The sequence below is a fragment of the Balaenoptera ricei genome, chromosome 17 (assembly GCF_028023285.1).
Source record: "Balaenoptera ricei isolate mBalRic1 chromosome 17, mBalRic1.hap2, whole genome shotgun sequence".
In the NCBI taxonomy this organism is placed as follows: Eukaryota; Metazoa; Chordata; class Mammalia; order Artiodactyla; family Balaenopteridae; genus Balaenoptera; species Balaenoptera ricei.
The window spans coordinates 42,077,089-42,103,138 of NC_082655.1; the positions used below are offsets into that span (position 1 = coordinate 42,077,089).

A 26,050-nucleotide genomic window follows, 5' to 3' on the forward strand; every position below is an offset into this window, starting at 1 on the left:
GTAAGTTGATATGTGTTGAAAAACAAATTATTAAATAATGCCTTAAAATCAAGAATTTTGTTTACTAAATGTGTTGATTTTATTTCAGCACTTCAGAAGATAAAGAAAAACAGTATACTAGCCAAACCACCAGGTTGCTTGCTCTTCTTGATGCTCTGGCTTCACACAAAGCTTGTAAATTAGCTATTTTGCATCTAATTAATGGAACTATTAAAGGTGATGAAAGATATGCAGAAATATTCCAGGATCTGTTGGCTTTGGTGCGGTCTCCTGGAGACAGTGTTATTCGCCAACAGTGTGTTGAATTTATCACATCCATTTTGCAGTCTCTCTGTGATCAGGTATTTATAGTTATTTTTATAAATTCTTTGTGTGTGTATGTGTTTTTTAAAAGCTTCTCTTGATGTAAATCTTGGCTGTTAACAAAGAGATCACATCTGTTTCATTACTCTTACTGTTGTTTAGGGAGATAAATTTGACCAGTGAACCAACAATAAAATGATTTGGTGCTATATAACTTTCTTTGACTTTGTACTTCACAGGTTTCTCTGAATAGCTCTTTTCCTTTTCTTTATGAGACACTGTCTTTGGATATTTACTTTACGTGCCCTTGTATTCTTTGGGGTTGGTTATGTCTAGTATGTTCATTTTCCTTCTAATTATATTATACACCAATTCACTCTTGAATATTGTAGTTTTGTGATTGGTCGAATTAATACCATGATTTCTTGTTTGGACAATTTTTAAAAAAATCTTTTTTGGCTGCGCCCCACGGCATGTGGGATCTTAGTTCCCTGACCAGGGATCAAACCCGTGCCCCCTGCATTGGAATCATGGAGTCTTAACCACTGGACCGCCAGGGAAGTCCCTGGACAACTTTTGAAGGCGTCACAGGCTGCTACTACATTTTAGTGTGTTTCAGACTACTGTGCTATAAACATCTATAAAGACGTTGACTAAAAGTAGTAGTATTTCTTCCTGCTGTTTATATTATTGACTTCCAGTTTATAGTTCCATGAGTTAACGAGAATTGTTTTAACTTTTAGAGCCCATTGTTATTGCGATATTTGGAGATTTCTATGTCTAATGGCATTTTAGCTTGTCAAAATGCTCCTACTATCTAAATCAATCAAATGTGATTTTTCCAGGCAGAATATTTTTAATAGGATCCCATCATAGAAGATTACCTTTTTCTAGCTAATCAAAATCCAGTTTGGTTACATTTGACATTCAAGAAGGAACATTTTTGGTGTGACTTGTTTTCACAAAAAGGGGATCTGGTAGAAAATAGTTTTGGACCTGGTAAAAAGGCTTATTTTAAGTCTTTATACCTCAGAATGTGCAGTCAACTGGTGTTTGTTAATATAATTCACGGTGGGTTGTATGACTGTGATGAGTTACGCTTTAGCATCCTAGCTGCCCTGATCACTTAAACCTCATTCTTGGCTGGCCTCACCTTACTATATTTCCATTTTGTTCAAGCTTTGTTTTATAGTTCTAACCCAAGTTGAATACTTGTTTCCAGTGTGTTGAAGGGATTAAAGGTGATAACACATACTTAAAAATGTTTCTGTAATGTCTGCTTTACTTCTATAAAAAGAGTAGTGTGAGTTTTTAGTTATTTTTAGGTAAACTTGCTGACATTGAAAAACTTGAATTTTAAACATATATGAAAACTACAGGAAAATATTGGAAGACTGTGCCTGAATGTTTTTTTTTGCTCCATCCATTTCTTTTTGTGATGTTTTAATTTCAAATATGGATATATTTATTAAAATTTATTTCTCTGATGCTTTCTTTATAAATTTAAAAATATTCAAATGAATGAATAATACAGTAATTTAAAATATTTTAGTACCAAAAGTACTAACCTAACCATCTGAAGATAGAAATTACACTCAGTGTAATCCAGAAGGAAAAAGTTTTCAAAGAGATGTTCTTTTAAAATAAGAATACTGTGAGTCAGGCGCAGTTGCCAAGTGGTAAGGCATCGGTCTCATAAAGTAAAAATACTGTGAAACAACATATTTGTCTTTATTTCTTTAGGTGTGTATCCTTGTATTAACCTTTATAGAAGAACAAAACAACTCCTTTGTTCTTAATGTGTTTGAATCTATGTTTGGGATGGGACAGTAACCATAGTATTTTGATAATTACTAATTGCTGTGTATTTCAGAAATAAAAACGCTAAGTGATAGTGACAATCATTTAAAAAAATTGTTTTTTCCCAACTCCCCTCCTCCCTCACAGGACATTGCACTAATTTTGCCAAACTCTTCTGAAGGTTCTATTTCTGAACTGGAGCAGCTCTCCAATTCTCTACCAAACAAAGAATTGATGGCCTCAATCTGTGACTGTCTCCTGGCTGTGCTAGCTAACTCTGAGAGTAGTTACAACTGTTTACTGACATGTGTCAGAACAATGATGTTTCTTGCAGAGCATGATTATGGATTATTTCACTTAAAAAGGTAATGCTTTATCTAATTTTATATACTCTTGTATTTAAATCCCCCCGTATTAATTAATTCATAGCTGTTGTAGAAGGTTGAAGGTATGATTTCTTTCATGTGCAGAAATTTCGTATTTATGGAAAAGATTCATTAGCAATGAAAAGTGCTAGTAATAAAATCTTTAGGATTAAAAATATAAATTGAATAGATAGACATATTAATGTGGGCATCTTGCCGTATTTAACAAGGAAATCTTATTGTTCCAGGGTCATTAATTCATGCTCTAAGATATTTGTTTTGTTGGTATATTCACTTGTAGTTCTTCAAAGATGACGGTAGTGTGATATTATGGACCCTAAAGCTGAAAGTGCTGATTCTGTGTTTTTTATTCTCTAGAGGAATGGCTGAGATGAAATTTGTTTGAAATGATGTAAATCTCATGCTGCTCAGTCTCTCCAGTGTAACTTCTGCTCCCGTCTCTCTGTCCATGCCCTCATCTTTTTCTTCACTAGGGAGATAGCTGGCTACTACATAGTTTTCCTTGGAATTTGTAGAAGTATGTAGAATTATGAGATAGAAAGGATTAGGAAACATGTATTTGTACCTCTCATTAATTCTTATAACATTGGTTGAAAATTTATGTTCCAGCTACTGTGCTTGGTGCTGGCTGCTACCTTTTCCACCTGCTTAGTCTGTCTATTCTCCTGTATTCTCTCTCAGTTGATGACGTCTGCTGAACATCCAAGTTCTCCCCCCCACCACCTCCCAGTCTCTCACCAAAAAGTCTTTAAATTTTACTTCTTGAATGTCCTTTTTCCTATTGCCTGGATATTTACTCTATATCCTTTACGACTCATACATTACACATACAAGAAAACCAAAAAGCTTTCCTTGATTCCTCCATTCCTAGCTGGGTTAGTTGCTCTCACAAATACCCTTTGCATACCTCTGCCATAGCATGATATGTGATGTCGTTGGCTCTGCTAGATTCATGTAAGTCATCATAACCTATTCCCTTTTCTTTCTTTAGCTCTGATCTTTCTGCTAAGCTCCAAGTAACCCATGTATCTGTTTGACATCTCTACTTGGCTATCTAATGGGCATCCAAACTGAACCTAAAGCAGAGCTCTTGATATTCTTGCTTCAAACATGTGTCTGTCCTGCTTGTCCTGGTAAATGTTAAACTTCAAGATTCTTGATTCTTCTCTTTTCCTCACTCCCTACATCCAGTCCATCAGTAAGTCCGGTTCATTATGTTTCCAAAATACCTCCTGAATCTGATGACCCTTCTCCACCTCCATAGTTACCACCCCTATCCAGTCCACTCTTTTCTTTCATGACCCATTGCAGTAGTCTCCAATCTTCTCTTCTTACTTCAACTGTTGTCCCCCTAAAATACATTTTCTTAGCACTCAGACTGATCTTTTTAAACTTAAAACAATATACGTGTCATTGTTTTGCTTAAATCCTTCTTAGGGCTTCCTGTTGCACTGCAAATAAAATTCAAACTCTATAATGATCTTTAAGCCTCTATACAGTCTGACCCTTGCTTATCTCTTTGACTTATCTCATAGCTCTTTTATCCTCAGTTTTGTTCCCTTTCAGGCTCGTTCCTACCTCCAGACTTTTTTTTTTCCTAAATGCTTTTCCCCTAGATTCTTCTAGGACTTATTTCCTCACTTCACTCAGGTATCTGTATCAATATATTTCCTGTCTAAATGCCTGTCTAAAATAGCCTATCCTTTGTGTCCCCATTCCTTATTCCCCTTATATTTTTCACTGTATTTATACTGTTTGACATCACATTATGTAGACTTATTGCTTATTTGGTTGTCTCCCTCACTAGAATGTAAGCTGCACAAGGACAGGGACTGTTTTCTTGACTGTACTCCCACCAGCACCTAGAACCTGGTTCATAGTAGACATTATGAAGGAATAGAAGTCATTTAGTCCACAAATATTTATTGAATGCCCTCTTCTCTGGGCCAGACACTGTTCTAGGTGCTGGGGATTTAATTAAAAAGAGAAAAAAATCCCTGTCTTCTTGATGCTTTCATTCTATTAGAGGTAGACAGATGCTAAACATGTAAATAAAATACATAGTATGTTACAGAAAAACATAAAGTAGGGCAGAGGGATAGTGAGTGCCAAAGTGAGGGTGAGAGTTGTCATTTGAAGTATGGGGAGGTGATCAGGGAAGTCCTCACAGAGAAGGTAGCCCTTGAACAAAGAACTGAGGGAGGTGAGTGAAACATGTTAATATCCTGGGGGAGAGCAATTGCAAATAGCATGCCTAACTTGTCTGAGAAAAGGCCTTGAGGCCATGGTGGTTGCTCCTAAAGTGAGTAAGCAAGGAGAAAAATGATAGGGCCTAGGGTCAGAGAAGTAATGGGTGGGTGTGGGGAGGGCAGATCATCAAGGGCCTCTAGAGTTATTTATAAGGGCCATTGTAAGGTTTTGAGTAGAGGTGTAGTATGATCTGGCTTTTTAAATAAACAGATCACTATATACTTTTCATCTAGTCCTGAAGAAGGCCCCACTCAAGAAAAAAAATTTTTTGAGATAATTTTAGACGTTAAGAAGAATTACAAAAATAATAGTACAGAGTTCAGATATACCCTTCATCCAACTTACCCTTATGTTGATGTCTTATATAACCATTGAATATTTACCAAAACTAAGAAACTAAGCTTGGCATAATACTATTAACTAAAATACAGAATTTATTTAGGTTTTACCAGTTTTTCTAGTAATGTTCTTTTTCTGTTTCAGGATCCAAGATAGGATCCTACATTGCTTTTAGTTTTAATGTATCCTTTGTCTCCTGTATCCTCATTTTTCATGACCTTGACATTTTTGGAGAGCGCTTGTAGAATGTCCCTCAATTTAGTTTTGTCTGATGTTTTCTCATAATTAGATTGAGATTATGCTTTATTGAGAAGGATACTACAGAGGCAATGTACCTTTCTGAGTACATCATATCAGGAAATACGTCATGTATTAGTGACGATATTAACCTCGATCACTTGACTGAGGTGCTGTCTGCCAGGATTCTGCACAGTAAACTTACTAATTTTCTGTTTTTAAGTACTAAACATTTTGAAGAATATACTTTGAGACTATGTAAATGTCCTATATCTACTTAAAACTTTCGTCCACTCATTTTACTATCCATCAGTGAATCTTGGCATGTGGCAGTTATTACTGTGGTGTTCTAATAGTGATTTCCTATTTTTCTCATTTAATTGTCCTTCTGTAAGAAAGAATTCATCACTTTTCCCTCATTTATTTACTTATTTGGGTATGTCAATATGGATTCGTGGACTATTTTTTCTTGTATAATTGAACACTATTGTTATTTTATTTTGTTGTTCAACTTAATGTTACCGATTTTGGTTCTTCTCGTTGGCTAGAGCTGGGAAATATATATGTGTCCTAAATCATGTGTATACACAAATCTACGTTTATTTTTTCATCTACTTATTTTATGTATGTACTTTTTAAAAATATCTTTCCATTTATCTATCTATCTGTCTGTCTGTCTGTCTGTCTTTCTGCCTGCCTGCCTGCCTGCCTGCGCTGGGTCTTAGTTGCAGCATCTTTAGTTGCGGGATCTTTAGTTGCGGCATGTGGAATCTTTTAGTTGAGGCATGTGGAGTCTAGTTGTGGGATTCGGGGTCTTTAGTTGCGGCATGTGAACTCTTAGTTGCAGTGTGTGGGATCTAGTTCCCTGACCAGGGATCGAACCTGGGCCCCCTGCATTGGGAGCGTGGAATCTTAGCCACTGGACCACCAGGGAAGTCCCTGTATGTATGTATTTTTTAAAATGAGTCCATACAGATACTTTGATTCTAATACAGTATCAGAAGGTTGATTCTAGCTTTCCCCCTTTCTTTGTAACCTCACCCATGTTTTATGATATACAGTTCTGTGGATTTTGACAAATGTGTAGAGTCATGTGTCTAGCATCTCATTTCCATGCAGAGCTATCTCCATCACCCCAGCAGTCCAGTGTGCTACCCTTTTATAGACAACTTCTCTGTAAGTTGACCAACAAAATGCCAGATTTTGGTATTGCTAGTTTTTTTTTTTTTATTGTAGACATTCTAAAAGGTGTGTAGTGGACCCCAGTTTTTGATAGACCGTCTAAGTAAGGTTCACTTTCTTAAGGTTATAAGTAGAGGCTAGTAATTGGTGTAGTCCAATTTTGAACCTTTGCTTTTTCCATTAATTGTATTATGTCTGTATTTAATCTCATTCCTGTTGGTTGTGCCTTGTCCATTTCATTATTTTATAAAGTTCTCAAGAGCATGAGTCTTCTTTCTCTCTTTTGTATTGCTTTACCCAAGTCTTGAAATTTTCTTTTGATCAACTATGAACTGTGTAAATGCATAGGATAATTTTAGCAGGACTGTATATTGTCATGATTTTGAATACATATCATGATTGTTTCTTATGCTGAAATCTCTTTATATCAGGGGTTGGTAAATTGTGGGCCACAGGCCAAATCCAGCCTTTCTTGGAACATAGCCAGTATTTATGTGTTGTCTGCAGCTGCTTTCCCACTACATCAGCAGTTGAGTAGTTGTGACTGAGACTGATGTTTTGTGTAGAGAGAAACAGATTGAGTTGTGTATAACCCCGTAAAGCCTAGAATATTTATCATCAGGCTCTTTACATAGAAAGTTTGCTGACGCCTACTCTGTACCCTTGATTTCTTTCTGTCAGATTACAATGTCATAAAGATAATTATTCTTTGTAGTTACATAAGTTAGGTTTTCTGGTCAGGCTTTTGAGACAGCTATAACCTCACGTTAGAGAAATCCTCAGGTTATAAAAAGTGTAAAAAAGGGAACCTGCAAGTTTATTTTGCTAAGTTTTATAGCTTTATTATTGGGGGAAATTTTTTCTTTCAGTGCTTTTGAAGTTTACCTTCTTTAAAAGGAGATATCAACTATAAAAAATGCTTTGTTAAATGGTTTGTGTGACAGATACACCAAAGTACTTTTTTACATTCTTGAAATGTGAAATTTTAATTTTACTAAATTTTAGGCTGTCTGAACTGATATAGTTCATTTTTAAAAAATTAATTAATTAATTTATTGTTTATTTTTGGCTGCATTGGGTCTTTGTTGCTGTGCGTGGACTTTCTCTAGTTGCGGCAAATGGTGGCTACTCTGTTGCAGTGCACGAGCTTCTCATTGCGGTGGCTTCTCTTGTTGCGGAGCATGGGCTCTAGGTGTGCGGGCTTCAGTAGTTGTGGCACACGGGCTCAGTAGTTGTGGCTCGCGGGCTCTAGAGCACAGACTCAGTAGTTGTGGCACACGAGCTCAGCTGCTCGATGGCATGTGGGATCTTCCCAGACCAGGGCTCGAACCCGCATTCCCTGCACTGGCAGGTGGATTCTTAACCACTGTGCCACCGGGGAAGTCCCGAGATAGTTCATTTCTTATAATAGATTTAATATGCTCAAATTTTAAGAAATTGCCTATTTTCTTTATTTACAGTGCTTTAAGGAAAAACAGTAATGCTCTGCATAGTTTACTGAAACGAGTGGTCAGCACATTTAGTAAAGACACAGGTGAACTTGCATCTTCATTTTTGGAATTTATGAGACAAATTCTTAATTCTGATACAATGGTAAGTATATATATGTATTTGGTATTTCTTATAAACTTTTACATATGTTAAAAAAATCGCTTGGGTTCAAAAATATCTTGGAATAACGTTTTTTGGAACTTGGAACTAACAGTACTGTTTTTTTCTATGTCCTCACCCCACTATAAGTACGGGGTTTTGATTTATCAAAAAAGTAGATGTTTAAGAGTAGAATTTATTGAACTCTAATTTATTAGGCATCATTATTAATTTGTGAATACTCTATGATTTGCATTTTCTTAAAAGAGTGAAAAATACTACCTATAGTGCATTAATTTTTTTACCTAATTCTTTACATTGAGTTACCTTGCTAGGGTCACTCAGAATAGTCAAGTTTTATCAGTCTCTTAATCAAGTATTTACTTACTGTCACTTAATTGTACATTTACTGGCTCTGTTTTGGATGTTGTGATTTTTGGGGTGAATGTAAAGTTTATTATACTGGAGTATTTTGGATCCATCATAGATACGAATTAAAGATTATTTCCCCAGCTTTAAAATCTTATTGTTAAAATCTAATTAAAAATTTCTCTCATTAGTATTTATCAAAATTGTGGTATATATTTTGGACACAATTCTAGAAGCCACTTAATAGGCCTGCCTTTAAAAAGTGTCAGATAAGTTTGGAAATGTCTCCCCAGATGGAGCTCAACTGCACAGTAGTATATTAAAAGCTCTAAAAGGCCCTGGATGAATAGAAACTTGCTTTACTGCAATTTAATCCAGTTTTGTCCAAATGTATTGCCTGCAGAATACTTGTGCGTCTGTGTGTATGTGTATGTGTGTGTGTGTGGCTGTTAACATCCTATGGGTTTGATATTCTGTCAACATTGATTTAAGAAATGCAGCTCATAATTAAGATTTCTGTTTAGAAAGAGTTATAGAGGACCTGTTTAGTACAGTATTACCAAAATAAATGTATGTGATGATTTCATAAGAAAAAATTAAATTTACTGTTTAGTATATTTCTCTTAGGCATACAATTTATATTGAGAATATTTCCTCCAGTAAGCCCTTCTTGGCTGCCTGTTGTGTTTGTAGTTATTGTTGTGCCAATTTTATTGGCAAATTATTGTTTGTTCTGTGTCATGTAGTTTATTAAAGTGATTAAATTTACCAGATGCTTTGATTCTGAAAGATTGGTATACTTAACAGGAGGACTGTAGCTACTCTAAAGAGATTTTAGTGTCTTACTTGATGGAAGGCCACTTAATAGTTTTACCAGATGCTAAGTGACATGTTGTTAATAAATCAGTATGACAGATTTTTTTTTTCTTTTTTTTCATCCAACAAGAAGCCATAACTTTATTAATGATAAAAACAGTACAGATTTCCAACCCAGCTGCAGTTACTCTTTTGAAACACCAAAAAAAGGCCCTCTTTTCAGATGGTTACATTGTTAATTTCATAATAGCATTTACAGTATCATTACTGTTGTTCTTCAGGGCTCGGACTGCCTTTGCTCTTGACACATTTGCTTGTGACATGACCAATTCTGTGTCCTTAACTTCCGCACCTGTTTCATCAGTCTCTTCCTCTTCACTCTCCTCTTGTACAGTTGGAGTCTGTGTGTTTTCTTGAATGTTTGAGACAGCTTCACCTTGAACTTTGAATTTCTCAGCAGCTGCTAACTGTGCTTGCTGAGGTAAATCCTCGATCTTGGCTTCCCCCAAAACTATGTAGGTATCTGAAGCTGGGCTCTTGTATACTTCTGGTTTTGTGATGACAAAAAGGATATTCTTAGATTTCCGGATAGTGACTCTAGTAACCCCTGTAACCTGTCGAAGATTCAGTTTGGACATATCCTTCTGTGCCTTCTTTTCACTCTGGCTCTGTTTTGCTTTACTGACTGGTTCGTCATTGATTTCAGCTGCTGCTGCCAGCTGGGCTTGTTGTGTGGTTGCCTGTGTAGAATCCTGTTCCTGAAGCTCTGGTACTAATTCATCACTATCAGATTCTGTTCCAGACCCTGTCTCACCCTGGGACTGTGGCAACTCTGCTCTGTAGCAGGGATGGTTTCTGTGGCTTCACCAGGCATTTTGTGCGGGGAACGTGGAACCAAGATGGTGGCAGAAAGGGAGCCAGTGAGAGCGTGACCCATGCCTGTTGCAGGACAGTTTTCTTAAACATGTCATCAGTTAAACAGTTTCTAATCAGAAACCACTAACCAGTGTTCATTCATGCTGTCCAGGTTCTTCTGGGCCCTCAGGACTGCTAATTAATGCTTTTATTCATCCCTCATCAATGCATTTGCTTTTCTTACTTCCTTCATTGAGAAGATCAATGCCACCCTGTTTAATTTCTAAATTCTTTCCCTCTCCCTTAGGTTCTTTCCCTGTTCTTTCTGCTCTGTTGTGTTCTTCCTTAATCAGAGGAAAATGTACCCCTGTATCACTTCATTTCTATCTATGAGGTAGATCTTACCCCTTTTAATAACCTGCCTGATTCCTTTTCCCTCTTCTGTGTTTCCCTCTCCTGTCTACCCTTGCGTTCTAGTGGATAGAATCTCTGAATATCAAAAATCAAATTTGTTACCTTTCCCCGTAAACTTGGTTCATCTTTCATGTGCCCTGCTTTTATACCATTGATCTTTTCTGACCTTCAAGTTAGAAACCATGAACACTGGCTAGCTTTCCCCCTTTTGTTCACCATCTTCAGCAGCTGCTCATTCTTGTCAGTTTCATTCACAAAACCTTTTCATACTTCATTCCTTATGTTGTATTTCACTGCTGTTACCTTGGTTTCTCCTTTTTGCTCCTTTTTGCATAACATTTTCATAACATCCCATAAAATTCACCCTTTTAAACAATTTGGTGGTTTTTAGTATACTCATAGAATTGTGCAGCCATCACCACTATCTAATTTCAGAATGTTTTCATAACTCCACAAAGAAGCTCTGTGTGCCCATTAACAGAAACTCTCCATTCCTTCTTTCCCCTAGCTCCTGGCAACCACTAATCTCCTTTTCCATCTCTATGTCAATTTCTGCAAAAAGACTGCTGGGATTTTGATAGGGATTGTATTGAGTCTGTAGGTCAATTTTGGAAATATAACTGTCTTAGTACTATTAAGTTTTCATATTCATGAACATGGCATGGCTTTCCATTTATTTAGGTTGTCTATATTTCTATGATGTTTCGTAATTTTCAATGTATAAGTCTTGTACCTCTTTTGTTAAGTTTATGCCTCTAATTAAATTGGGAATTTAAAAAATGCTGTTGTAAATGGAATTGTTCCTTAATTTCATTTCTGAATGTTCTTTGCTAGTGTTTAGAAATGCAATTGATTTCCATATATTGATATTGTGTCCTGAAACCTTGCTGAACTTGTTTATTCTGAAAGTGTTTTTAGTGGTTTCCTTAGACTTTTCTAAATACAAGGATGTCATCTACAAATAGCCATAGTCTAACTTCTTCCTTTCCAATTTGGATACCTTTTATTTCTTTTTCTTGCTTTATTGTCCTAGCAAGAACCTCCATTGCATGTTGAATAAAAGTAGCAAGAGTTGACCTCTTTGTCTTGTTCCTAATCTTAGGGGGAAGGCTTTCAATCTTTCACCATTAAATACGATGTTAGCTATGGTTACTCATAGATATCCTTTATCAGGTCAAAGAAATTCCCTTCTATTCCTAGTTCACTGAGTGTTTTTATCATGAAAGGATGTTGGATATTGTTAAATACTTTCTCTGTGTCTATTGAAATAAATGATCATGTTGTTTTTCTCTGTATTATATTTTACATTGATTGCCTTTTACATGTTGAACTGACCTTGTATTGCTGGAATAAATACCACTTGTTCGTTGTGTACTATGTTTTTGATATGTTGCTAGATTCAGTTTGCTTTACTTTATTGAGGAATTTGGGGTCTATATTCAATAGGGATATAGGTATGTAGCTTTCTTGTGATATCTTTGGCCTATGTAGAGTGAGATAGGAAGTATTCTCTCCTCTTTTATTTTTTGGAAGTTTGTGAAGGATTGTTGTTAATTCTTTAAACATTTGGTAGAAATCATCAATAAAGCCACCTGAGCTTTTCTTTGTGGAAAGTGTTTTTGATACTAATTAAATAGCTTTACTTATAAATCTGTTCAGATTTTCTGTATCTTCTTGAGTCAGTTTCAGTAGTTTGTGTCTTTTAAAGAATTTGTTTCTCTTCATTCAACTACATGACTAACTTGATGGTACACAAATGTTTATAATATTTCCTTATAAACTTTTTTTATGTCTGTAAGGTTGTTAATGATGGCACTTTTTTCATTCTTGATTTTAATAATTTAAGTCTTCTCTCCTTTTTTCTCCCCTTTTGTTAGTCTAGCTGAAAGTTTGTCAGTTTTGTTGATCTTTCTAAATAACCACATTTTGATTTCTTTGGTTTTCTTCTATTTTCTAGTCTATTTTATTTATTTCTGCTTTAATCTTTATTGTTTCCTTCCTTTTACTAGCTTTGGGGTTAGTTTACTCTTCTTTTGCTAGTTTCTTAACTTGGAAGGTTAGGTTATTGATTTGAGATCTTTCTTCATTATTAATATAAGTATTTACAGCTATAAATTTCCCTCTGTGCACTGCCTTTGGTATGTCATGTTTTTGGTTTTGTTCATCTCCAAATATTTTCTAATTTTTCTTCTTCTTTGGCCCCTTCATTATTTAAGAGTGTGTTTAATTTCCACATAATTGTGAATTTCCCAAATTTCCTTCTGTAATTGACTTCTGGTTTTATTCCGTTGTGGCCAAAGACCATACTTTGTATGATTTCAATCCATTTAAATTTATTGAGGCTACTTTTACAACCTAGGGGTATTTTCTATCCTGGAGAATGTTTCATGTGCAGTTGAGAGGAAGGTGTCTTCTGCTGCCATTTGGAGGAATGTTCTATACAGGTCTGTTAGGAGTATTGGTTTATAGTTGTTAAAGCCTTCTGTTTCCTTGTTGCTTTTCTGTCTAGTTGTCCTATCCACTGCTGAAAGTGAGGTACTGAAGTCTCCAACTATTGTTGAATTGTCTCTTTCTCCTTTTACTTCTGTCAGTTTTTGTTTCATGCATCTCCGGGCTCTATTGTGAGGTGCATATATGTTCATAATTGTTATATCTTCCTGATGGATCAACCCTTTTGTTGTTATAAAATGTCCTTCTTTGTCTCTAGTAATAGCTTTCATCTAAACATTTATTTTGTATTATTGGTATAGCCACTCTAGCTTTATTTTGGTTATTGTTTGTATGGTATATTTTTTCATGCCCTTTTACGTACAGCCTATTTGTATTTTATAATTTAAAGTGTGTGTCTTACAGACAGCATAGTTGGATCATGTTTTGTTTTGTTTTTTTACATTCTGCCAATTTTTCCCTTTTGATTGGTATATTCAAACCATTTATGTTTAATTATTGATAGGTAGGATTTATGTCTGCTGTTTTGCTCTTTACTTCCTACATATCTTTTTGTTTTTCTTTATCTCTTTTTTTTTTTTTTGCTTTAAACAGATGTTTTCTACTGTGCTGTTTTAATTTCCTTTTTCTCTCTTTTACCTTTTTTAAAAGTTATTTTCTTAGTGGTTGCCCTGGATACTACATTTAACACCTTAATTTAATAGTCTCTTTCTGATTAATCCCAACATAATTTCAGTAGTATACAAAAACTGCTACAGTATAGCTTTGTTCCCTTCCCTTGTGCTGTTATCATACTAATTAACATTTTTATACATTGTGAGCCCATCTTCACTGTTTTATTATTATTGCTTTATTCTGTTGTCTTTTAATTCAGATAGGAGAAGAAAAGAGTTACAAACAAAAATACGTTTATACTGCCTTTTACCTAGCCTTTACTGACACACTGTTTCTTCATGTGGGTTCAGGTTACTGTCTAAAGTCCTTTCATGTCACCGAGCAGGACTCCCTTTAGTATTTTTTGTAGAGTAGGTTTGCTAGTGACGGATTCTCTCTCACTTAAAAAAAAGAATTGAGAATGTCTTTATTTCTCCCTCATTTTTGAAGGATAGTTTTGTCAGTTATAGAATTTTTTGTTGATAGTGTTTTTCTTTCAGCACTTTGAATATGTTTTCCTACTGCATTCTGCCTTCCGTGGTTTCTGACAATAAATCAGTTGTTAATATTTTATTAGTTGAGTCACCTCTCTCTTACTGCTTTCAAGATTCTCTCTTTTTTTTTTTTTGGCTTTTGACAGTTTGATTATGATGTGTCTAAGAGTGGATCTCTTTGAGTTCATTCTACTTGGAGTTTGTTGATCCTCTTGAAAGTGTAATGTTTTCATCATATTTGGGTAGTTTTCAGTCATTATTTCTTTTGATATTTTTTTCTGACTCTTTCTTTCTTCTTCTTCTGAGACTCTTTATTATGTGTGTGTTGGTGCTCTTGATGGTACCTCACAAGTCTCTGAGGCTATGCTTGTTCTTCATTCTTTTTTCTTTCTGCTCCTTAAAATGGATAATCTTAGTTGACCCTATTCAAGTTCACTGATTCTTTTTTTTTTTTGCCAGCTCAAATCTGCTGTTGAGCCCCTCTAGTGTATTTTTTTTTTTTTTTTAAGATTTTTTTTGGGGAAGGCACATCCTTGGTGGTCCAGTGGCTAAGACCCCATGCTCCCAGTGCAGGGGCCAGAGTCTGATCCCTAGTCAGGGAACTAGATTCCACATGCTGCAACTAAGAGTTTGCATGCCGCAGCTAAAGATCTTGACACAGCCAAATAAATAAATAAATAAATGAATGAATGAATGAATGTATATTTTTAAAAAGATTTTTTTTTGACGTGGACCAGTTTTCAAGTCTTTATTGAATTTGTTACAATAATGCTTCTGTTTTATGTTTTGGTTGTTTGGCCAAGGGGCATGTGGGATCTTAGCTCCCTAACCAGGGATCGAACCCACACCCCCTGCATTGGAAGGCAAAGTCTTATCCACTGAACTGCCAGGGAAGTCCCTCTAGTGAATTTTTTGTTTCATTCATTGTACTTTTCCACTCCAGAATTTATATTCAGTTTTTGTATAACTCTTAGCTGTTTATTGATATTTTCTTGCAGAGTACTGTATCAGCCTTCTCTCCAGTTTCCTTCCAAACATTTACTTCTTTGGTACATTCTGAATAGTTCTGTGTGAGTTCATAACTTCCTAAAGCAGACATCAGATCATATCACTCTACCCTACAATACCTTTTCATATCTATAGAATAAATTCCAAACTTTTTAGCATGGCATTCAAGACTATTCACTGTATGGCCAAAAAGCTACCTTTGCAAACACTTCTCCCTTACTGGGAGCCATCGTCCATAAGTCTCATCTACTATATGTATCTCCTTGGCCATGCTTCTCTTAGTTTGTTGTTCTCTCTCTCTCTCTCTCTCTCTCTCTCTCCCTCCCCCTCCCTCTCTCCCCGCCCCCTCCCTCTCCCTCTCCCTGTCCCTCTCCCTCCCTCCCTCCCTCCCTCCCTCCCTCCCTGGTCAAACTATGCCTATTTATAGTGCCTATTTATAGTGCCTATTTGTAGTGCCTATTTTAATGTATCCCAATTTGTGAAGCCTTTTGATATTACTTTTCTTTCTGTACACTTCACAGCATGTTATTGAATGATTTCTTTTTATAGATCATTTATATGCCTATTTACCATTTCCTACTCCACTGACTGTTAGGTCACTTAGGTCAGAGACCATGTCTTACTAGCTTTTTCCCAGTGTAATTGTACAGTGTCTTGTATGGTTTAATAGTTGAAGCGTTTGACAAATGATTAAAGAGATTTGAAATGGTATCACAAACAAATTTGATAGAATTTTCATTTTTCTGAAATAACTTTGTAGCTTAAAAAATCTCCTTAAAAATTCTTTTATTACTTCTCACAGTAATGTATATATAGAAAACATTAAATTGTGCTAAATTTGACCTTAGATTTTCTAAGACTACTTTTAATAACAAGTAGGTAGATTAGAATTTAAAATGCGTTTTATGTTGTTTAAAACTGTTTTCTGTTTATAATAATGAAAAAGCAAGGTAGTAGAGAGAGATGAAAATTTTACATCATTCCAAATATTTTAATTAGTTTATAGTTTTTCCCCTCTCTTTTAAAAAACTGATTATTTTCTTCTGTTTTCCCTGACCTTTAAAAATAATAATCATTATAATACTTTCTGATTCAGCTAAACTGAACTTCCCACCTCTGGTTAAAGTGGTAAGAATAACTAAGAGTGAGGAAAGAAGTCAGATAGATGCCTTGATAATTTGTATTCTGGTTAATATACTTATTTCTATAAAATAAATTTAGTCTGTAATTCATACATTTTAACAACATGTAGGGGACAGTTCCTTTAAAGATAACTCTTCACAGTCTGTTAGTGCATTTTGATTGCTTTTAACCCATTTAACTTAATTTTTTAAAAATAAAACATGAAGTAGACCATCGTCAACCTAGTCTTCATTGCTACCTCCAAACAGAGCAGTTAAAACCCTTGTAGACATAATGGTTTATTGAATTTCTTATTAAAACTGTATGTCCTCTTCCTTAGTACAATGTAAATGACTTGCTCAGTCTAGTGTTTTCTGAAAGGAACAAGTGTGCTTCAAGCACAGTATCAGTTTGAGTGGGAATCTGTGAAGAACAATTTTCATTTAGTTTTCACCAAAATGTGTCCAGTTATAGGACAAATGGTAGGAGTTACAAACAAATTTTAATTGTTACTGTTAATTTAAAAATACTGACTCTTACATCTGTATTGGTAGGACCAATATTCATGTTGAGCCATTTAAAACAGGGCTGTGTTCTGAAGATTTGAAACTAAAGTGTTCTTTCATATGTGACAATATGGATGGATTTATTGTCATGAACTGAGATTTGTTTTGCCTGGTGAATTTTTTTCACCATTCCCATATTCATTTTATTATGTGGCATACTTTTTAAAGCAGAAAATGTTAACTTTCTGTATGACTGCACATAGTCTTAAATATGATAGTTACTGTTTTCTTTAGTTGTTTGCCTTATCTCCAGAAAAAAACAAATTCAGCTTCCATTAGTTCTCTGTTATAGCAGGCATTTTATTAACTTGAGTATCAATTAATGTATTAAGTTTCCTGCAAGTGCCAGTGTATTTGTCATTGGATATTTCTGTTGAGAAATCTTGGTGCCAGTAATTTGAATACAAGTGTTTACCTATTTATTTTGTGAGTCTTAACTCAAAGAAAACTTGTTTCAGCCTTGAGCTGGCATTCTTAAAACTAGCCATTCATACTGATGTAAAAACAAAACATTGAGGGGAAGATTGCAGCAGTCTTAAATATCTGAGTAAGTTTGGAAGCATTTTGCAAATTTCTCTGCTCTCAAATTTAACTTGTGTGTGACATTTACAGGGATGTTGTGGAGATGATAGTGGTCTCATGGAAGTAGAGGGAGCTCATCCATCACGGACGATGAGTATTAATGCTGCAGAGTTAAAACAGCTTCTACAAAGCAAAGAAGAAAGTCCAGAAAATTTGTTCCTTGAACTAGAGAAGCTTGTTTTGGTAAAAAAACAAAACAAAACAAAATAAGAAGAGCTCATTCCCAAGACATATTTTCTTCTCAGTTTGACTTGTACAAGTTTTCTTAGTGACTTTTTAAAATAGTGAACTCTCAGTTGGGTATTTATACTCTGAATTAATAATTTGGAAAGAAGTCTTCCATACTATTATGAATTTTTAAAAAAATTTTGTTATGTTTTATTTTTGGCTGCATTGGGTCTTCGTTGCTGTGCGCGGGCTTTCTCTAGTTGCGGCGAGCGGGGGCTACTCTTCGTTGTGGTGCGTGGGCTTCTCATTGTGGTGGTTTCTCTTGTTGGGGAGCACGGGCTCTAGGCACGCGGGCTTCAGTAGTTGCGGCGCATGGGCTCAGTAGTTGGTGGCACGTGGGCTTAGTTGCTCCACGGCATGTGGGATCTTCCCGGACCAGGGATTGAATCCGTGTTCCTTGCATTGGCAGGCGGATTCTTAACCACTGTGCCACCAGGGAAGTCCCCATACTATTATGAATTTTAAGGAGTACATGAAGGCAGTACTTTTTGAATTATCTATTGTTTGAATGCAGGGTGCCCCCTGCTACCACTCTTTAGAAATAACAACAATCGTTTTTGGTGTTTGTTTTATTTTAATATGTTTAATGTTAAGTTGATAATTTCTTGATGGTGTTCCAAATTTCTTAGTAGTGAAATAATACCACCTTTTCTACTAAAGAGTCAGTAGATGATGGGCATAAATGTTCAGGTTTTACCTCCACCTTCTTATTCTGCTTTTGTTTGTATCTAGGAGCATTCAAAAGATGATGACAATCTGGATTCTTTGTTGGACAATGTGGTTGGACTTAAGCAGATGCTGGAGTCATCAGGTGATCCTTTACCTCTTGGTGACCAGGATGTAGAACCAGTACTTTCAGCTCCAGAATCTCTCCAGAATCTATTTAACAATAGGTAAAACAAGCAATGTTTTGTGGTTGAATAGATATTGTATATTTAATGGCTGGGATCTAGAGAGGGCCAGCAACTTATTTTTCTCTAAGGGCTAGATAATAAAAAATCTAGACTTTGCAGGCCACATTCAGTCTCTGTTGCATATACTTCTATAGCTTTTTGCTTGTTTCTTTTGTTTTTTTAAAAAAAACTTTAAAAATGTGCCAACCATGCCTAGCTTGCAGGCTGTACAAAAACAGGCTGGCAGAATGGGGGTCATAGTTTACTGATCCCTGGTCTAGAGGATGTGCCTCTTGATCTTTGGAGCACTGTCCTTTTAGAGCAGAATGAATATTTAGTATGATGGAATTATTCTCTAAATTTAGAAAAATTACACATTGGTACAGTGTTATAAACTTGGCTTTTTGGGAATAAAGCCAGGGCTCTGTTTTATTTTATTGAAAGATCAAAATTTGTCACAACAGGATTAATTTCCAAGTTACTGATTTTTAAGGATACTTAATTCTTAAATAGCTTCTCAAAGGAGTCTTTTTGAGTGCTAATCTTACTAATACTTTTAGAGGGTAATATTTTTAATTGTGCTGTTCACATGTTTTACTTAGAAGTTAAGCTAAAATATTTAATTTTGGAATTCTGCTTTTTAAAAAATACTTTCTCTATTCTAGAACTGCATATGTGCTAGCTGATGTCATGGATGATCAGTTGAAATCTATGTGGTTCACTCCATTTCAGGCTGAAGAGATTGATACAGATCTGGATTTGGTATAAGTAATTTTATTACTAAATATTTAGGAAAAAATTCTGCTGATTTTTTGTTTCTTTGCATATTGTTAGGACTAAAATAGATTACATATTATATGACTGTTAAAAGTCTGTCTCGGGACTAGTACTGCATTATTTTTATGTCAGTTGCCCACTTAATGGTGTCCAGGACTCTTCGTTTTTTTATGCTACCTGTTTTGCCTCTTTCTAGTTAGTGATCTGTATATTTGAGAATGAGTGGAAAATCACATTTTTGCATAAGTACTCTGAAGCACTTTGGTTTCTTATATTTGTAGGGTATAGAATAGTATCCCACAAAGTTATAATTAATTCCTATATTTGGGTTTAAGGGGAGGAATCTGCTCTGTTGTGGTATCTGCTCTTAATTTGGGGAAATGTAAAAAAATATATTTGTTAAAATAATATAGTATGAATCCAAATTGACATTCTTTAACGTAATACTGAATAGGTAAAAGTATAGTTAAAGATTTTAATGCAGTCTGTTTAATGATTCTCATAGGGAGGATGATTTCAGTCACATCTTATTGTACCATATATTGTTTTTTCTTGATTTAAAAAAATATATATTTTTTTGATAACATCAGATTTATTTGTAAATCAAGAGGAAGGGTACTCCAGAAGAAGAGTGGATACTCCAAGAAAGAAATATATTTGGATATTCCCTGGTCCAAAAAATGCTAGTATTCATTATGTACAATAAAGCTAAAAGAAAGATTTGCTTCACATTTAAGGTGTATTTGGTGTATTGAGGACTCCTTTTCCTTCTTTAAAATATCACATGCAATTGAATTAAAATTGCATTAAACAAGTTTTTTTCTTTAGTGTAAGTTGTTCAGTGATTCTTTAGAACTGTAGTGAGAGAAATGTTCTGTAATCTGCCCTGTCCAGTTAGCCACTAGCCCCATGTGACTTTTGAGCAATGAAATAAATGTTGCTAATATGACTAAAGAACTGAATTTTATTTTGATTTAATTAATTTAAATTTAAGTAGGCACTCGTAATTAGTGGCTACCATATTTGGCATCACAGGTTGAAAATATTTGTGTTCTAACTATGTTGAATCACAGCTGTCTTGAGATGATGGTTATGACCTTTTGGGGTTTAGGGAAATTTTTGGTCTTTTAGGTTTGATTAATTTGAATAACACTTAAACATAATTTTCATTCTTCTGAAAGTTGACTTAGGTTGGAACCTCATTAAATTCATAAAACTAGGAGATCTGTGGCACAGAATCCTTTTATAATATGTAGTGACTATACAAGGCTTGGGGAGTATGTTATTTTCAGATTATTTTGGAAAAGTTCTGGAGATACTTCATTGTTACTTTATGTAGAGAAATGCTGAGATCCTTGTCAGGCAGCAGAGGTCTCCCAGACTAATAGCCCTTCTGTGAGGAGGAGTGCTACCCACCCCACCCCCAAGTGAAAGCAGCTGAATTCCTAAGGTATTTTTTTAAAAACTACCAATGGTGTTGCTTTTTGAAACGATGAAGGACCTATAATTTATTTATTATGAGACTCAAATATAGTTTATAGGAGATAAGAATCCCTGTAATCAAATGATATATTAATAGTACATTTAAAGTGTAATGTCACATTAACAGTTACATTTAAGATATATCTTTCATTTTGTTTCATTTTTATGACTCAGGTAAAGGTTGACTTGATTGAGCTCTCTGAAAAATGTTGTAGTGACTTTGACTTGCACTCGGAATTAGAGCGCTCGTTTTTGTCGGAACCATCATCTCCAGGAAGAACCAAGACTACTAAAGGGTTCAAACTTGGGAAGCACAAGAATGAGACCTTTATAACTTCAAGGTAAAATTTCTTTTAATAAAGATCTTGGTTGGGGTCGAGTAAGCTTATTTATTTTAATGTGTTTTCATAGACACATGACTATTAAAGGAGAAAGGAAGCTGACATAATACTTGAGTCATGAATATTGTTCTGAGTTTTTTAAAAGATAGTAATTTGGCCAGGACATACCTGGTACACTTATTATATTGTTGTACTTAATGAGAGTTCAGAAGGTTTGAAAAAGAGCAAACTGGATTATTTAAAAAAATTGTTAGTCATATCAATAAAATGTGAGTACCATTCTTAGCTAGTTTTGTTGTATTTCCCTGGAAAGTCATAGAGATATTTGCAAATTTAACAAAATTGGGATAAGAAATAATTGATATGTAGTTTTCAGTATTGCAAAGATTGGCTTATATTTTCACTGGAAATGTGTAAAGGAGAAAGTTTTCATGCAGTATTTTTGTTTTCATAGTGGAAAATCTGAATACATTGAACCTGCCAAACGAGCCCATGTTGTGCCACCACCAAGAGGAAGGGGCAGAGGAGGATTTGGACAGGGTATACGACCCCATGATATTTTTCGTCAGAGAAAACAGAACACAAGCAGACCACCATCTATGCATGTGGATGACTTTGTTGCAGCCGAAAGTAAAGAAGTGGTCCCTCAAGATGGAATACCCCCACCAAAACGGCCACTCAAAGTATCTCAGAAGATTTCTTCTCGGGGTGGATTTTCAGGCAATCGGGGAGGACGGGGTGCTTTTCACAGTCAGAATAGGTTTTTTACACCACCTGCTTCAAAAGGTAATGAATTATGTATGTTTTCTAATGAATTATTCTAATATTAGAATATTGAATAGACGTGATTTGAATAGAAGCAATTCAGATAAAGTATTTTTCTGTTACTAGAGTTAATCTGGCTCTAGGCCAATGGTACCATTTGCAAAGTCCTTTATTGTATAGGAAAAAATCATTTTTTAATTTAACTTTTGATTAATTGCATATTTAGTGATGATTTTAAAAGAAGTATTGGCTAATTATTTTCCTTTTTACGTTGAGAATTGTGTTTATCCTTTCTGAATAATATGCATACTCCATACATTATTTTCACAGTTGTATTCATCAACAGTTCCCTTAGGATTGTTCTGTGTAGTTCACCATTGATTCTCTTATCTACTTGCTTCCTAATGTTATATTTAATCTGTTTTAAATTTTTCAAGATTTTAGAATCTGAGTTCTAAAATATAAACTTACAGAAATTATATTTTACTAGTGGATTGATGACATGTTTTCATGCTTCTGAGTTAAGAGGGTGGGAGCAAAAGAGAAAAGGTGTTTACATTAATAATAAACACACAACTTTGTTAGGAACTGTTTTAAGCACTTTGCATGTAATACTCTTATCAACCCCATGAGATAGGTTCTTTTAGTAGCCCCACTTAATAGAAGAGAAAACTTGTCAGTTACCTGACCAGGACACATAAAATTTAAGTGGCAGAACCAGTATTTGAACCCTGGCAGTCTGGCTCCAGAGCCTCTGCTTCTGACTACATACGATGCTGCCCCTCTACCTTTATTCCATGTACAAAATTTCATAGTTTCTCTTCCGTTGCTTTTGAAAATTAAGAAAAACATGTCATATCTTCCTTAATCCAGTTGAAGTTGTGGAAAAAGTAGATTTTGATCATGTTGCCTATGTTTAGGAAACTACAGTCGTCGGGAGGGAACAAGAGGCTCCAGTTGGAGTGCTCAGAATACTCCCCGAGGAACTTACAATGAAAGTCGTGGCGGCCAGAGCAATTTTAACAGGGGCCCTCTTCCACCATTACGACCACTTAGTTCTACAGGTACACGTTCTTACTTGATAATTCTGAGAGAGAGGGAGGTGAATCCTTTTCAGATTGTTGAATGTCATATATTCTCATTTTGGGAGAGAATATTTTAGAATGTAGACATATAATTCTAAAGTCAATTTAATTTTATTTCTGTGAGTGAGTGCCCAGTGTACATCTTCTGTATAAATACTCAGAATTTTAGATTCTGAACATTGTGTGTATAATGAGTAGTTCCATGTTGATGTGCTGTTTTTTTATAGTTCAATAAAGAAGGAAAATCATTCCTTAAGGTACCTTTTTGACCAAAGTAAACCGAGATGTCTTCATAGAGTATACAAGTTGACTCTTGAACAATGAAGGTGTGAACTGCAAGGGTTGTCCACTTATATGGGGATATTTTTAACAATAAATAGGATCCATGGTTGGTTGAAATCGAGGTTGCAGAGGAACCTCTGGATATGAGGGCCAATTATAAATTATACTTGGATTAACCCTTGAGTTGTTCAAGGGTCCACTGTATTCTGTTTTTGTTTACAGTATTGTCTTGTGTATGTAAGCATATAACCTTTTTTTCCCCCCTAAAACATTCCTATGTCAAGTCCAAAATTCTGGTCAGATGTAGCTTTTGGTTTCAAATGCAAATTTTTTGTTTTTTTGGCTGCACCACACACCATGCGGGATCTTAGTTCCCCTACCGGGGATCAAACCTGTGCCCCTGCAGTGAAAATGCAGATTCTTAACCATTGGACTACCAGGGAAGTCCCAAATGGACATTTTTAAAATAACAGCTTTATTTGAGATGTAATTCTTATGTTTAGACAATTTACCTATTTAAAGTGGACAACCCAGTGGTCTTCAGCACATTCACAGAACTTGCACTTGGGTTTTAAAGGAGCAAACAGTAATCCCTGTCTTGGTTTGAGCTCGGTGGTGTAGATTAGTATTTATGTAATGGGAAAGGAAAGGATGTTGCAACTGAAAATTATATTCTTTTCTTTTATAGGCTATCGCCCAAGTCCTCGTGACCGTGCTTCCAGAGGTCGTGGGGGACTGGGGCCTTCCTGGGCAAGTGCAAATAGCGGCAGTGGAGGCTCAAGAGGAAAGTTTGTTAGTGGAGGCAGTGGTAGAGGTCGTCATGTACGGTCCTTTACACGATAAAAATTTTTTTGGGAACATCCTAAGTGTATATGAACATTTCATGAGGACAGTAAAAATAAAACAAGACATTGGAGGACCAATTTAGACTTAGCAGTTATCTGGATACATCTGAGAGAATATTTTTATCTGAAGAAAGCAAATTTTGTTTGATACCTAACACAAGATTTCAATAAAAATCGAAACTTTGTATGTTTGTATATATTTTTTCCCCTTCTTACATGACTATTTAGAAAATCTCTTAGGTAGAAAATGAACAGTGAAATAACGTTTTTGTTTTAGTGTATTTCTTGCGTATACCACAGATGTCCCCAATACTTTCTCAGCTCATGTTGCCCTTTACTGTTTCAGTAGTCTTTTCACAATACACCTAGGCCAAAAGAAATGCCTAATGATTCCATTTATTAAGCAATTAGGTCCAAACAACTTAATAAGAATTTAACAAGTAATGGTGGTTGCTGCACAACTTCTCAGACCTTGGAATCAGTTTGAACACTGCCAGTATTCCTGTTCCACTATGCTTTTTGCATAGTACTTACTTCAACTGCTGAAAATCCAGTTTTGCAAAGATACACTGCCATGGGAAGGAATATAATGCTATCTAATACTGAAAATGTAAACTACCTCGAGCTAGCATTTTGTGTTGTGTCCAACAGATGTGTTCTCCTCAAAAATTTAAAATGTCATATGGCACTCGTGTTAATTTACTAGGGTGACCTAGTGCACAATTTTGGGAACCTTTTAGCTGTTCAGAAAGAAACATGACACTCTTCTCCTTTATGCTAGAAAGAAATACATACGTGCTTTGTGCTTTAGCTTTATACCTACTTACACTATTTTATTATGCAGTTTTTTAAAGCCTAAAATGAGGCATATCCTAATACTGTTATTTTGGAAATCAGAAACATCTAATAAAATCTGTACTTTATATGCAGAAATGAAGTTTATACTTTGAGAAAATAGTCATGTTTTCCCCAAGAGATATCTTAACACACTGAGCCTATATAGAGTTCTCTTAAACAACAAAGGAGTATATGAGTCTCATTCCATCCCTTTATAATGCTGTTTTGTTGAACTGTTTGTGAGTGAATAGAAAGTTTGTTTGCTAGGAAAACCTTGAAGAAAAGCTCAGTTCTAAAGATTCTGGTATTTAAGTGAAAGGTAACGGAAATCTTTTCTTAACTAATGGCCTCAAAAACCCAAGGTAACCTAAACCCCTTCTAATCCTGTAACTAATATGCTCATTTTCTCTAAATATGCATTTTTCACAGTAGATAGAATTTGAAGTTTGTCCTTAATGTCTGACACAATATATGTAAAAATAATTGTTTAAATAATTATATTTCTTAATAAGAATATATGGCCATATATAGATATGTTTCTTTTTTAAGCTTTAGGTTGAATATAAGCTCAGAAATATCAGAGAGCCATTTCTGCTTGTTTGTTAGGTTAGTACCCAGTAATTCAGGCCAGCCAAAGTAATAAATTATTAATGTAGAAGCAAATTAATACCAGGCATATATCACTCAGTCCAGCAAAAGAGGTATTATCCTAACTTCACAGATGGAGAAAGTTGAGGAGCTTTACTCAAAAGCGATAGAAACAGGATTTAAAACCAGGTTGGCTAGCTCCTAATTCTTTAGTTCTCCTTTGCATCATGGAGAGCTAAGAAGCTACTTTTTAGGTTGAATGGTATTAGAGATCAGATTAATTTATTCTATGGAAATGGAGTTCCAAAGACCTACCAGTCTGTTTTAGTCATTTCAGAGGTGAGCCAGATAGGTACTGGGGGGTGGTTGCTGTCATATGCATTTAGATGTGCATGTAAGGCCACGCACCTTCAAAAATAAACATCAGTTTCATGAGTACTTTGGTAGAATAGGTATATGTATTATTTGCAAAACTTTTTTACGCAAGAGATTTCAGGAAAAGTTTTAAGTGG

General features: G+C 35.2%; 1 protein-coding gene and 1 pseudogene across 2 annotated transcripts in view; one reads left to right on the forward strand and one right to left on the reverse strand.

Annotated features, from left to right (window-relative positions):
- Positions 1-24,298, forward strand: part of VIRMA (vir like m6A methyltransferase associated) — a 59,692-nt gene extending 35,394 nt beyond the window's left edge. The window contains exons 15-24 of one of the 2 annotated variants that reach the window (XM_059901545.1): positions 89-341; positions 2,251-2,468; positions 7,958-8,090; positions 17,446-17,598; positions 18,376-18,536; positions 19,202-19,298; positions 20,970-21,136; positions 21,591-21,922; positions 22,822-22,965; positions 23,957-24,298. In XM_059901545.1, the coding sequence (XP_059757528.1) occupies positions 89-341; positions 2,251-2,468; positions 7,958-8,090; positions 17,446-17,598; positions 18,376-18,536; positions 19,202-19,298; positions 20,970-21,136; positions 21,591-21,922; positions 22,822-22,965; positions 23,957-24,111 (1,813 nt within the window). In that variant the 3' untranslated portion in view covers positions 24,112-24,298. The remainder of the gene's footprint in view (positions 1-88; positions 342-2,250; positions 2,469-7,957; positions 8,091-17,445; positions 17,599-18,375; positions 18,537-19,201; positions 19,299-20,969; positions 21,137-21,590; positions 21,923-22,821; positions 22,966-23,956) is intronic. The other variant, XM_059901548.1, reaches the window with a different exon arrangement.
- On the reverse strand, positions 9,472-10,183 carry LOC132351611 (nascent polypeptide-associated complex subunit alpha-like; annotated as a pseudogene).
- Positions 24,299-26,050: the final 1,752 nt, after the last annotated feature.